The following is a 13887-nucleotide window of genomic DNA, read 5'->3' as shown; positions in this document are numbered from 1 at the left end:
TCTTTTGGATATTGGACTTATTGGAATCACAATTTGTTGTAATGTCATTGCAGGCCTTGATTGGTGGTTTTATTGCCACAATAATCACACACATTAATCAGAAAAGCAATCAACATATTGTATTACCCTTTTGTACTGAGCATGTTGATTTTAGATTATAGTTAAATCCATCAGCACTGACACATTCGAAGAGAAGATGGATTTTTTCCCTCAAGAAAAATCATAAAACAAGCTCACCGATAAACATTAATTGTTTAATCATTCCTCCATTAGTAAAAAAAAAATATTGAACTTCATTGCAAAAAGTATAAACTTTATTTCAATCTGACATCAAAATATTCAGCATGTTGTACACACATCTTTGCTAGTAAATACTCAGGCTGACCAAGATGTTCACCTGCAAGACATGCTTCCAAATTGTATAATATTATTTTACTTATTTAGATGTTCATACACAACATTTAAATTACAATAAAGCCATTTATTTTATTCAAGCTAATCAATAAAGTGATTGTCATGTTGATGCAAGATATTGAGTTCTGCATCATTTAGGGGAGGTAAAGAAACGGTTCTTTTTTGGATCAGGCCTATGCTTGCCTCTGAAAAAGAGTTAGAAGGGCAGTCGGGAATTTATGGTTGTAAATGAATGATGCTATACAACAGCAGTTACTAAACATTTCTAAAGACCTGGAGATAGAAGAAAAAAAAAAAAAAAAAAAAACTTACGAGCTGCCAAAAGCATTGCCAAAGGTCCTAATTCTTCCTTTTAGAGCACTGGTGCTAGGAACCTTGGAATAAGCCGCAGTCTCAGGAGAAATGACCGGTGTAAACATGTTATCTGGATGGGGACAACAGAGTAAAGGAAAGTAGTCCCGGTGCAACATGTCATGTCAAAGAACTTGATCTGGGAAATGGCTAGGAACATGCATTTACAAAAAGGTCTAACCAACACATTAGCAGGATACACTGTCAAAATACACTTACCCCTATCAGTACTTTTTCCTTCAAAGTTTATTTTTGCATCAATTGAAGTTGATGTGACACTCCTTTCATTTCTGATGAGGCCTTTCCAATATTCAGCACTAAAAGACAGCAGTCTTGCCATGACCTAGGAAGGGAAATGAGGATGAGAAGTTCCATTTTCAACTCCACAGGACATGCATGGCATATAATCTATTGGTGAGGAAATTACCGGTATGTTAATTCAAATGTCATGAGCTCCTCACTGAGGGCAAAATGCATAGCAATGACACATCTGTAACTTTCATGATAACCATTTGAGTCAAGTCATCTCCACCATACATCACCAAATAAAAACATCTAAAATGAGATAAAACAACATTACAGACTTTGGGCTGTGTGGTGGTGTCCCTCATGATGGTCATTGGTGACGGTTCAGACATGCTGTGGCCAACGATAGTCGGCCCAAACACTCTGGCCAGGTTGTTAAGATCCATCTGGCACAATGGGCTCTGCATGACTCTGTATAGAAATTCATAAACAGTAACTACTGAATTTGGAATGGCACATTTCTACATGTGTGGTAGAAAAAAAAAAAATGTAGAAAGTGTAATGCATCACTTTTTTTTCTGTCAGCAACAACATAAAGGACCCTTGAGGGCATTTTTCAGTAAGTGGTGTTACCTCTGCAAATGTAGCATGAGGAAAGCCAGCGTTTCCCTGTTGACAGCAGGAAGCTCTCCTATGGCCTGAAACATCATTGCTGCACTGTTGTCATCCTCTGCAATCTCTGTGACAAATAATCCATTGCTTTCAGGCCATGTAGGACAATGAAAGAAATATACCCTTTACACAAAAGGGTGTGAGCAGAATTAAAATGTATACCATTCCCGTCATGGCTGAGGACTATGGGTGGATTTGAAACAAATGACAACAAAAACAAATCACCGCTGCCACACCAGCTTTAGAAATTAAAGAGTATGAACCAGACATAATTCTCATTTGTATGCTTCTTCCATTAGTGGCCTTGCAAATTAGATGGTGTGGCCCTCCCTCAAACATCCATTTTAATTTCTCATTTAAAAAGGGAGGCGCTATACCCTGGTGACCCTGCATTTCATTGTTGCTGCAAAACTGACATGCTTAGTATGATTTAAACACTGTAGACATCTGATGCTTCCTAAATGTACCACTTAACCTTCCTTCAAGTACACAGACAAGGCAGATATGAATATGCAGAAAGCAAATCACTGAGAGAAGATGATTTGTTGATTATTCAAGTCTGCTCTTCAAATTAAACCATAACCTTGACATATGCACTAATGACAAACCCTGTCAATCCTCCATTTAAAAACATGAGTCATATGCATGTTTATAAGCCAGATTTGATTCCCAAGTCTCAGCATTGGTAAGAATGTGACTCAAGACACCACGACTGCTGTAAAGGTTACCCCCAGAGTCAAACATAGTTTTATTATGGATTGAGAGAGCATACCTACCACTGGCCTCCATGAATTTTTGGTGCAGCTGGAACGTGATCAGAGGCTCTTTGAGTTTCCTCAGGAAGTCCTTGAGGAGACCGCAGATTACATGGATATCGTCTACTTTGCGGAGAAGCAGTGGGCCCTTGCCAGTCAAGTACCTCTCCCTCAGTTCCTTGACCATGCGCTCTCCTCCCGGCACACGGTAAATCCCTCTCTGCACCACACACACACACACACACCTCAATTGCTAGAATATGTTCAGTTATGTTTCTCTGTGATATAATCAATACTTTCCCATATAGAGTAGAGACAAACATTACCTCCTTAAGTCCTCGTTTCTCAATTTCATTTACACATTGCATAATGAGCAGGGGGACTCTTGGGTGGGTAGAAGGAGCAAAGCTTTCCAAAGTGTCCTGAAAATGCAAGAGAAAAACAAAATTAGGGACAAAATGTTCACCAGTATGAACTCATGTGTAAATAACAGGGGGTAAATTACCTCAGTAGGTTGAGGGTTGCCATGGGCAATTGGAGAGCAAGACTCATTACACAGGTGTTTACATTCGGGGTGGGAAATGATCCGACAGTCACGACACTTCATCGCCATCTTGCCAAATCGGATTCGTTTCCCACAAGGCAAACATGTCTCAGGTCTGATAACCTGAGATCAAAATGTCAATGCTACAGTATTGGCAAAAGTATAGTACATTTCAAAACTAATCGAAGTGAGCATCATCTTACAGTTTTGGACAGAAAAACATGGCGGAGGGTTTTGTCCTCAGTAGGAGTCAGGGCCTCTGGCAGTTGGGGTTCTACAGACGTCATCTCCATTTCCATCACAGACGGGGTCTCCATTTTGGATTCATCTTGACACCACACAGAGGTTTGATCTGAAAGCATTATATACATATATTTGTACAATGCATTTTCCCTGAGCAAAATACTATACACCTGTATACATATGACCACCTTACCAGAGACAGATGGGAACCCCTCATAGATGTGATTACGACGGGGCCTGTCTGGAGGTTCTTGAGTTATGTCAATGACCAACTGAATCGAACTTCTATTCTCTGGAGTGCTGACCGACGTCTTCACTACTGTGGTCTCAACTTCCTGAATAGACTGAAAAGACAGGAAGGGGAAAAATGAGAGTTTGTGTCTTCCCCCCTCCTCTCTCAGGTCACAACACTGCAGTCACATTGCCCTACTCACAGTCTGCATTCACTTTTTCATGAGGACAGATGGACTTTTTCAAAGTGCTGAATTGCCTTGTTCCATTTCAGCGGTCCTTGTCACCCAAGTGGGAGTGGGGAATGTCACACACACACACACACACACACACACACACAGCTTGGGTATGGTCCACTGGTGTTTTCACCTGAACAGAGAGGTGGGCACGGGGAGGATGGTGCCAAGCGCCGGGTCTGGGGACTGATGAATGAGCTCTCTTATGGGACATGACACCCCACTACTCCCAACAATAGAAGCACAGTTTTCAAGAAAGAAATGGATGGAAATGGCAGGGGGTTTTATGGAGCACGATAAAGTGTTAATGTTTTGTTAACAGGCAGCAAATGCCCCAAGGGATTATATCAAAAGTACAGTCAGAGGAACCCCCCCCCAACTTTTATTTTACTATGCCTGAAAAGACGAGCAAAAACAACAAAAATACATAGCATAACTGCACATTCTGGTTCACGGTGAACATTAAATTGCCACCATGTTCTTGAAACTTAGGTCTTCTAGGGGCATTTGAATTGCCTTTCATTAAAAACAAATTAACACACTATATTCCCTGCCATTTTCTGCCCAGTTTCTTCTAGTAGGTTTACTATGGCCCATCTCAGAAACAAGAAGACTTCTATAGCTGAAGACTTTCATGGGTGGGAAGAAACAAGGCAGTTGTGAGTTTGTGCCTACTTACTTTTTCTGTCACTCTCATTCCGAGGTAATCTCCTGACCGGCCATTTATTCTACTTCGCCTCTGAGCGTGGGCACTGGGTCCCATGGAGGATCGCTGAAAACAGCCAGAATTCATGCCATCACAGCTGTGTCTTCACAATAACCATACAACGTTGTCATAAGATTGATAGCTGTGCAGGGCATTGTGACTCTTACCCTTTTCTCTCGTACTCTTGATTTAAGAGGTTTTAACACTGCTGTATCCAAGTCCTGTAGGGATGGGACAAATGTTCTTAATTATATGGATGCTTGGGCAATGGGGTAATGATGGGCTGATTTTGTAGATTATGTTAGAATATCGGGTCAGAATGTCTAAAATGAAAGAATAAATAAATAGATATACATCAAGGTTTTTGAATCTATACGGAAAAAAAAAAAAAAAAAAAAAAAAAAACACATACCAGATCATCATCAGTTCTATCATAACTAATGTCAGAATGTGACAGGAATGATGACTCATCAATGATAGACAACCTGTAAAGAGAATTGGCTGATTTAATACACAACTCACAACCTTTAACGTCACTGACCAAATACACAACACAGAATTATATAAAAAAAAATATACCGTCTGCCTTTCTGCTGTGGAACAATAAGTCCTTTATGATTGAAGTTGGCCAGCATAGATCTCTGTTCATCATTGAGACATGCACTTGACTTACTGTCATTCACCAGTATGTCACATATCAATTTAATCTGGCGCTCCTGTGCAACAAATGACACAGAACACAGGCATCAGATTTCCATCCATTTAAAATAGACCACACACATTTAAGATAGTTGATTCAATGTAAAGCCAAGGGAAACCACTAGATTACCAGATACTGATAGTTAGCCTCTGCCTTGTGCCGTTTCTTGATCTCTACATCAACCTGGTTACGAGCATGTTTCAACTGGACCTCTAATGCTGCCCGGACTATGTCAGACTTCAACAGCAGCTCCCTGCACTTCTTGAGTTCCACTTCCGCATGGAGCCACCTCATTCTGGTGACCTCAAAGTTCCTTGCCATCTGAAGAAACACTGATTCAAAGATGTGAGATTGACAGCAGCCGCTCACCCAAACCAAAGGCTACTTTGAAAAACATTTTACATGACAAAGAGTAAAAGAACGGGGGTACTCCTCTAGAAAAAATAAAAATCCTTAATGAAACACTGGCTGAAAGCTATGGGTTTTTTCCTCTCTGTATTTGGAGGCTGATGATGAGAACCTCTTCTGATGATGAGCACCCCAAACCTTTACAGAGACTGAAACCTCGACCAAATTGTAAGCATTCCCTTTTTTATCTGACTGTCCATAACCTGTATTCCCTGTTCTTGTATCAGTTGGGCTTTGGCACCTGAGTGGATTGGGCAGCAAGAGATGTCTAAAGATTGACATCAGTAGCCTACTAGGCCTATGTCCCTTGTCCAGCCAAGATTTAATAATAAGATATGATGAAATCATGTCATGTCTGAAGTAGTTTTACTGCCTAGGTTAGGCCTAAAATGAAAAAAAAAAAAAAAAAAAAAAAAAAAAAACAGCCCAATATATTTTCTCTGATTCAGCAGTGTTACTCATTTCTTTAACAATACATAGCTTCAACAAAAACAAAACAAACAAAAACAGGGGAGAACTCTTCAGCTTAAAGGAACCATATGTAAGATTGTGGCCAAAACTGGTACTGCAATCACTTTCAAATTACTGTAGAGCGGTGTATCCCCTCCCCCCTGACTCGAGGTTGCCAACCCACATGCCGAAAGACTACTGACAAAGATAATGAATGCGTAGCAAGATGGGTCGTCCTAGTTCATGTCTATGAGGGCAAAGTGGAGTTCAGTCAGAGACGGGCTCTGGTTCAGTTCCCGCCTGCACAGGGGCGTGTCACTGACGTATGACTTACATTTGAACGCCTCGGTTCCACGCCAGACAAGCCGGAGTAGGGGAGAGCCGGGACGACTGAAACACGGGACGAATGAAACAATCCAGTTTTATCCGAGTGTAATGATGATAGACCGACGTCCTTCGGTCAAAACATAGAGCATGTTAACCTCCTTCTATCAGCCAAATATCTTCCTGCTATGTCATTTTATCACGGACTTACTGGCGATAAACGAGTTTTGATGCGCAAAAGTAAACTTCATTAGCGGTTACATTTGTTTTGATTATCAATGAGTGTTTTTCATTTAAAGGTTTGACTTAATGCTTATTCAGTAGACCATTTAGTGTTCTCCACAATCCCAGACTTTCATATCGCATGCTTGTTTACATGGAAAGCAAAACAAGCTATAGTGACATATGTCTGTGTCGTGTTTCAATCGTCCCGACCAGGCTGTAACTCCATGCATTTTAATTAAATGCACAAATAACTGTGTTTAAACAAGCATTTATGTTGGTAAGACATAGAAAAACAGTTTTAGGAAGATGAAAATACATTTGGGCCCACCAGGTAGGGGGTCGAGTTTTCCCATGTTATCCTATGGAGACTGACGGCCGGTGGGTCGTTAAGCCTACTTATGGATGTGCATTGGCCTAACCCACGTAAAAACCTAGTGAAATGACATTTTCAACAATATAAACATGATATAAATGGGAAAGCTTACCGTTCTAGCTATAAACATGGCAGAATCATCCACAGGGCATGATATTTCAAAAACCGCTTCATACACGCTTGATGATGGCAATGAGTTGTTAACAGACATGCACAAAGACGTATAGCCCTGCAACAATCTATCTAAAATAAAACCTTTTGGGAGTAGCCTACCATTCATGATATGTAGTAAAATTTCGAAGTTGTTGGACGTTTATATGGCTAAAACTGTATGTTTCATTCGTCCCCTTATGTTGTTTCAAGTGTCCCGACCAGGAGGGGCCGAATGATGAAACATATTCACGACGCCCCACTTTTGTTGTAATAATTCCTGAACGGTTTTGTTCAAAGCTGAAAATGCATCTGTATTTGACAGAGGACAGATGTAGGTTACTAGTGACCAAATATTAGCTTTCAGTGTGGTACGATTGCTTTGTAAATTACGTTTAATTAAAAAGTGTTTCAACTGTCCCGGCTCTCCCCTACAAAATAAACTTTGTGTAGCCTACACCTTCATTAATGTTGATTTTCTCCCGACTGGAGGGTCATACGATCACAACATTCTACTGAAATAGGGAGGAGTGTTTGGAGATCATGATACCATGTCCGAAATGTGCATCCATTGCTCAGAAAAATAAGGCTTTGACAAATTCTGGGAAATTCTTGGATTCTGCCATAGACCTCAATGTTAAAAAGAGAGCCCGATCACTGCATAAATGTGCGGGGGCGTGTACTGCTACCCTATTTGCATAAATTTCCAGGGACAGGAAATGGCCGCTCATGAAGTATCTTCGTAATTAACCATCTTTGCTACTGACTTTGTGATTAGTGGATAGGTGGAGAGTGGCGATTCAGGCCAAAACACAACATCAACATCAGTTGAGGGCTGCAACTTCACTTTTTAAATGACAATATCCTGGCCGGTCTACTATTGTCAGTGATATAAGTATTTGAAATGAACATGATTTCTTAATGTCTAGTGACGTATCAGGGCCATTTTATGATTAATTGAAATACATTTCTTACATACGGTTCCTTTAAGAGAAGGAAGCTGCAGGGTCGAGTGCGACAGAATTTAAAACCCTTTGTAAGTGACTTGGCAAATGCAACAAATAAAGGCTTCACTAAATCCCTTCCTCAATGGGTCGTAGCTGATTGGGACAGACAACTAATGGAAAAACCTAGACCGAAAACTGCAACCCTAGACTAGCAATGGACTATGTGGCGCAGTGAATCTGCGCACTGTATTTAGGCCAAATATTTAATATGTTGTCAAACGTTATAATGGATTGAATTTGACTGTTTTTGTTTCTGTTTGTCAAAACCAAGAAAAACACCGCGGCGTCAGGAGTCAAGTAGCCCAAGCACAACATTCGTAGCCTATGATGCCACTTACCAAGTTCGGAGCTAGAGGCATCCTCTTCCATTGACATTCTTTGAAGACACATGGAAAGCATGTCTTTTACAAAGCTTTCCCCCATGGAGCTGAGAAAAACGACAGCAGGCCAGGTTATCCAGAACTGTGATAAAATGTCTTAGAAGCTTTGTGCAAGTCTAACTATTTGAATAACAATGTCCTACCAACAAATCGAACTTGAATTCCAACCACTGATCGACGGAGTCATTTCCAACCAGATATAAATGGGAGGTTCGTAACGTAGGCCTACTGTGTTCTGTGGCCGCCAATTGATCAATCATACCAACCAAAAGCCCCGAAACACACACTTTAGCATTTCACTATAACCCGAGATAAGCTACGGAGATTTGTAGATGGTGATCAGTCGCAAATGCAATTCAGGTGTAACCTATGCAATAGCCTACCCAAACGCATGGACAACAACTCGGAAAACGTAGGCTACCGTTCTCTTCAAACAGGTCTAATATTAGTCTACCTTGACAAAAGTAGTGTAACCTTTTGTGATAGGTGATTTCTTAATTTTAAAGCTGTTAACTATTTTAGCCAACGGTAGTCTACTCACCTGTCGGTCGGCAAGACTGGTGCCACTTCGTTTGTGAAACTGTGGCGTAGTCGAGGGAGAAGAACGTAGCCTAAATGGCCCACACACCCATAATAGGCCTACCGCTGTCCACGTGAAGACCAAGAGGACATGCAAAATAATTTATTTTATGCAACGATTGCTTACAAATGACAATTGTATTTACAAAAAACGTAGGCTAAACGGTCGCCAAGTTAGACGATATCTAGGGCTATTTTTATGAACTCTCATGATTCTCATCGAAGAGTGGAATTTGGAACAAGCAAGCCTAAGCTATGCATGCATGTTCTAAAGATGGAGGAGCTGACTATCAGGCCTACCTACTCCACATCATCTCCCAGTGAATAGCCTAAGGTGATAAAGAACGCTTCTGTATAGGCCTATTGTTTAACAGTTTTTCCCATTTGTAAACTTTTTCAGCACATTGTAAACTTTAACCGTCCGTGCTACAGCACACGATGAAAACAATCCCATGCAATTTCCTTGTTCGTCTTGTGGTAGGCCTACACTCCTACCCTATATTTTATTGATACAATTTAATTTAAAATTATGAATTCAGAGGCAGATGCTTAGATCAGCAATAGACCTACAAAAATAGCTCCACAGTGCTATGAATCAGAGAAGACACTTTTTGCACAATACTGCATGTTTCTGTGCACCCAGGAACCCTGCAGGCCTATTCCCTTTTTTGTCACTCAGTATTGACCAGTGTGAGGTAGCCTCTTGTCCAGTCTGGTTAGTGATGAGAGCTGTGGGTCTTAGCCTTCTCCCTATATGGAAATCCCACCTCTGGTTTGACTTCTCTTCCTGCCATATTTTTTGGGATTTGTACTGTGACTATTTTGGATTAGACCATGTGCAGTTTGGGACTTGAAGGCGTAATGGTTTGGCAAATTCTTGTCAGCATAATCCCATCTGTAGATCTGTCACCATGTCGTCATTCCGTATTCAGTATTTCTGTCAAATGAAAGATAAGGAAGCGGTACCACTCCTTTAACCTGATGTTGGTGAGATAAAAAGCAATCGGTAAATCCAACAAGCTGACAGGTCCCATGTGCTGATTGTATGTAATGGAACCTTGATTGGCTTTATTTTGGTGTCTGTCCTATCTGTCGCCATGGGATGCAAGGTGAGAACTTTTTTGGCATCATGGCCCTACCTGCCTGGCAAGCAAAGCGTGCAGTACCCAGTCACGATGTCTTGCTGGGACCCAGTGGGGCATCAAGCATCACTGAAGCTGAGCTAAACCAGTTAAATCATTTCTGCTCTTTGATTTTGAGTCGACCTGTCTCAGCATCACTTGCCCCTGCATATGGAAGTTCAGGTGGATGGGTTATCTTATATTTCCAGTAAAAACTTCAAAATTGTGTGGAACGTAATCTGATCTGTTTCATATGATTGGTATTGCTTGATTCTGTTCTTCCCTTAAATGGTACTACTTGTTCATCCATGCTCATCACATAGGCTGTTGTGGGTGAGCATGTGATATAGATGAGGCCAAATCTTGTAGTGAGCCATATCTTCCGTGGGCTGATGGCTGAAATGGAGAAATGTTTGGCCTCCTGTCATGCTAGAGGCATCACATCAGCAACATGTGCAATATGTATTTGTGTGTGGCTGAAAGTTTGAATAGCAGCATATGGAGCACAGTGACAAAAAAATGTTCTTGAGCAGTGAGCGCTTGGCAGGAATTCACTGGATGCTGTACTGATTTGACTTATTGACTGAAAGCTCAAGGAGGCCATTGGGGATGATAATATTAGACAGATATTCACTGGCTTATCATAGAAGGATGTGTAACCATTCAGAGTGTACTGGAGAGGCAGTTGTTTGGCCGTTTTTGGGGATAGAACTACTGTCATCTTCAGACTGATTATCATATTTAACCCCTATTTTGCATGATGTCTGCTGTATAAATCTGTTATTTGAATCTTGGGTTAGTCTCAGAAGGTATTTGCCTAACATGCCAATCCAGTCTCCTTTCTTCTGTCAAAATATTTTAAAAGAAGTACAGAAGTATATTTTTTAGAACATATTGTGCCAATTGTGTCTGAATGGGATAAAAGCTGTGTATTGTCACTTTTGCCCAGTAGAGGGCAATGTAGGTATTTATAGATGTGCAAATGTTCACCTTTTCTATGTCTCTGCTCTCTGGTGATGATTAAGGAGGTGTTTGAGTACAGCTTTGTTGTATTTGGTTGACTCCACGGTTCCGTCTAATGTAAGCTGCTCAGTGGCTTCAGAAGTGGGAGTTGGTGTTCAAAATCCTTCCTTATACAAAGTGTTCTACTTCCATCGCTCTGAAGCCACTTTAATTTAGCACTTAGGAAACATATTACAGACCTATGTGATGCAGCTAAACTGATCCCAGCTTTGCTCTGATTGTATGAGTGGACTCCTGAGCGTGACTGTAAAAAGCGGACGTTGCTAGAAGGACTAGTTTTTAAGGTTTGTTATTATGACCGCCGCGCAGGTTTAGTCAGATTTTTTTTTTTTTTTCCCTTTTCTTTTTTTTTTCCCAAATTTCCGTCAAGGATTCCCGGGACACTGAAAGACCGAGGTACACGAAACTTGGTGGGCATGTAACCCCACATGGATAGCATGGAACCATCGTTTTTCGTTTTGATCTGGTGCCCCCCCGCTGGACTGGACCCCCCGAAAGGAGGGTAGGGCAGACACAGTTTTCTGTGAATATCTTGAGAACCGTAGGGTTTAGGAGGACCATTTTTTTTGTATGTTGATCTCAAGGGGCCATGTCAACCCATTCCATAACCACTCATTTCATGTATAGCGCCACCTAGTTAAACACAAAAAAGTAAAAATGAGGTGTTGTAATCGCAGGTACCTGTGACATAGCATAACATAGTCAAAACTGCACGAAATTGGAAGTGTAGGATCATTATGACACCCTCTGAATGCACACCAAGTTTCGTGGAATTCAGTTCATGGGGGGCCACACAATAAATTAATTTATGTTACTATACACCAACTGGCCTGTAGGTGGCCGGAGACAGTTTTCTGTGAATATCTCGAGAACCATAGGGCCTAGGAGGTCCACCTTTTTTTTTGTATGTTGGTCTTAAGGGGGCATGTCAACCCATCCCATTACCACTTATTTCATGTATAGCGCCACCTAGTTAAAAATTAAAAAGGGCAGACACAGTTTTCTGTGAATATCTTGAGAACCGTAGGGCCTAGGATGACCAATTTTTTCTGTATGTTTGCCTCCAGGGGTCATGTTAACCCATTCCATGTGCACATATGTGCATAAACAGATACACACGCACACACATACATTCACAGTAATCATACGTATGACACATACTCACACAGTAGACATATGTACGCATGCATGCACATGCACAAACACACATACGACACACACACACACACACACACACACACACCCACACACATAAACACATGCACACAATTCAAGAATTTCTCAGAATTATGAACAGGCAAGATGGGGGTGGGGTTGTATAAAATGAATTTTACATGTGAAATCTATGAACTAATCATGTTTTGGTACTTGTTGTCTAGCAGATACCAGTGAGAATTGAGTGTGGATAATGCAATTTAGTGAGACAGTTAGAATCATATAGGCCTTTCAGCATGATTTATTTTTGTGGAAAAAATGTGCTGGACTGGGCGGCGGTCATATTTTGTACCGCTCTCTGGTACATCTAGTTTAGTTTAAAATAAGGGTTTGTTTGCCCTAAATTATTTCTTTTTACCATTTGTCTTGATTAACTCCGATGTAGAATTAATGGGAAAAACGTGTCCTGGTCTTACTTTTTGCGGAGTAGAAAGTGACATGGATGAAAAAAAAAATATTTTAGTGGATGGAATGCTTTAATAGCCAAGAGTGAAAGGCACGCTCTTCTGTTTTAGTCTGTGGGCAAATACAGAATCCAAATATTCCACAGCATACATGCTCTCTTTACCTTCCAAACTCGTCTGTCTTCACCCATCAACCTGTTTCACCCACAACCACACGCCATTTTCTCTATATCTCCTCATGTCCCCATGCCTCCCACTCCTGCTGAGCACAGAATTCCAGTATAGTTTTGTTCTCTAATGTAAACCCCCCTCTCATGCTCCGTGTTGATAAAAATGTAATTCCCATTGGCTGCATTGTGCAGAATGCTAAATATTTCTAGGCGTCAGGGTGCCCTCCAATTTACATTGTTTTTAAAATAATCAGTTGGCAGGAATAACGAGGCTTTTGATTCATTAAACACATTTTAGCTCTGGAGAATGTATTTAAGAGGTTTAATTTCTCACAAATAAGCATGGCAAAATTATTCTTTTCAGTTTAATGCACTTATGTGATGTTTTGTTTGTGCTGGTTGAGGGAATAGTTCAGCATGGGGATAGACCAGGGCAATCTCCTCTATGAGTTTAAAATGGTTGATATCGCAGTAATTAATTTTAGACATTGTAATTATTGCAGCCCTGTTGTTTTTTTTCTGGTCTGACTATGAAATGAAATGTGCATGGAAAGGTGTGCAAGATGGCAGCTTTATCCATTTCCCTTATGGAACCCTGTATGGATGCCACGGTGAATTGAAGTGAGTTTCTTTTCTCAAATACTTGATCACTGCAGTAGTGAATGGCACCCTCAGGCTGTCAATGGAGACTGAACGTTAAAGTTGGAGAGGAAGCCTTTATCTCAGCCTTAAATTGACATTACCCAAAGAGGTTGCAGCATTTGCATCTGCTAACACACGGCTCTCCTACCCTGTGTAATGGTGAGTGTCTTCTTGCAAATCCTCTCCTCCACCACCACCTCCTTGTTGCTCTGCAAGTGGACTTCCCTCCCTCAGGCGGTATTGATACAGCATCAGTGGTGGAGGGCAGGGATTATGGCAAGTGGATGCAGTCTTATTTGCAGGGCTCTGTTATTCCCT

At 41.0% G+C, this 13887-nt stretch overlaps 1 protein-coding gene across 2 annotated transcripts; it reads right to left on the bottom strand.

Annotated features, from left to right (window-relative positions):
• Nucleotides 1-296: 296 nt before the first annotated feature.
• si:ch1073-416j23.1 (rac GTPase-activating protein 1) lies at nucleotides 297-9052 on the bottom strand. Of its 2 annotated transcripts, none has more exons than XM_048239900.1 (17): nucleotides 8957-9052; nucleotides 8374-8462; nucleotides 5228-5430; nucleotides 4978-5114; nucleotides 4811-4883; nucleotides 4566-4619; nucleotides 4372-4464; nucleotides 3419-3569; nucleotides 3186-3334; nucleotides 2944-3105; nucleotides 2765-2860; nucleotides 2460-2658; nucleotides 1645-1750; nucleotides 1350-1482; nucleotides 985-1108; nucleotides 727-838; nucleotides 297-599 (listed from the first exon to the last, which is right to left on the bottom strand). In XM_048239900.1, the coding sequence occupies exons 2-17, from the start codon at nucleotides 8456-8458 to the stop codon at nucleotides 545-547; spliced, it is 1932 nt and encodes a 643-aa protein (XP_048095857.1). In that variant the 5' UTR covers nucleotides 8459-8462; nucleotides 8957-9052; the 3' UTR covers nucleotides 297-544. The 2 variants fall into 2 exon arrangements, with proteins under 2 accessions (XP_048095857.1, XP_048095856.1); XM_048239899.1 differs by lacking the exon at nucleotides 8957-9052 and adding an exon at nucleotides 8559-8882.
• Between the last annotated feature and the right edge of the window lie 4835 nt (nucleotides 9053-13887).

The sequence above is a fragment of the Alosa alosa genome, chromosome 3 (genome assembly GCF_017589495.1).
Source record: "Alosa alosa isolate M-15738 ecotype Scorff River chromosome 3, AALO_Geno_1.1, whole genome shotgun sequence".
Classification (NCBI taxonomy): domain Eukaryota; kingdom Metazoa; phylum Chordata; class Actinopteri; order Clupeiformes; family Clupeidae; genus Alosa; species Alosa alosa.
Note: the sequence above shows the minus strand (reverse complement) of the source record. Positions and strands in the feature narration are given on the sequence as shown.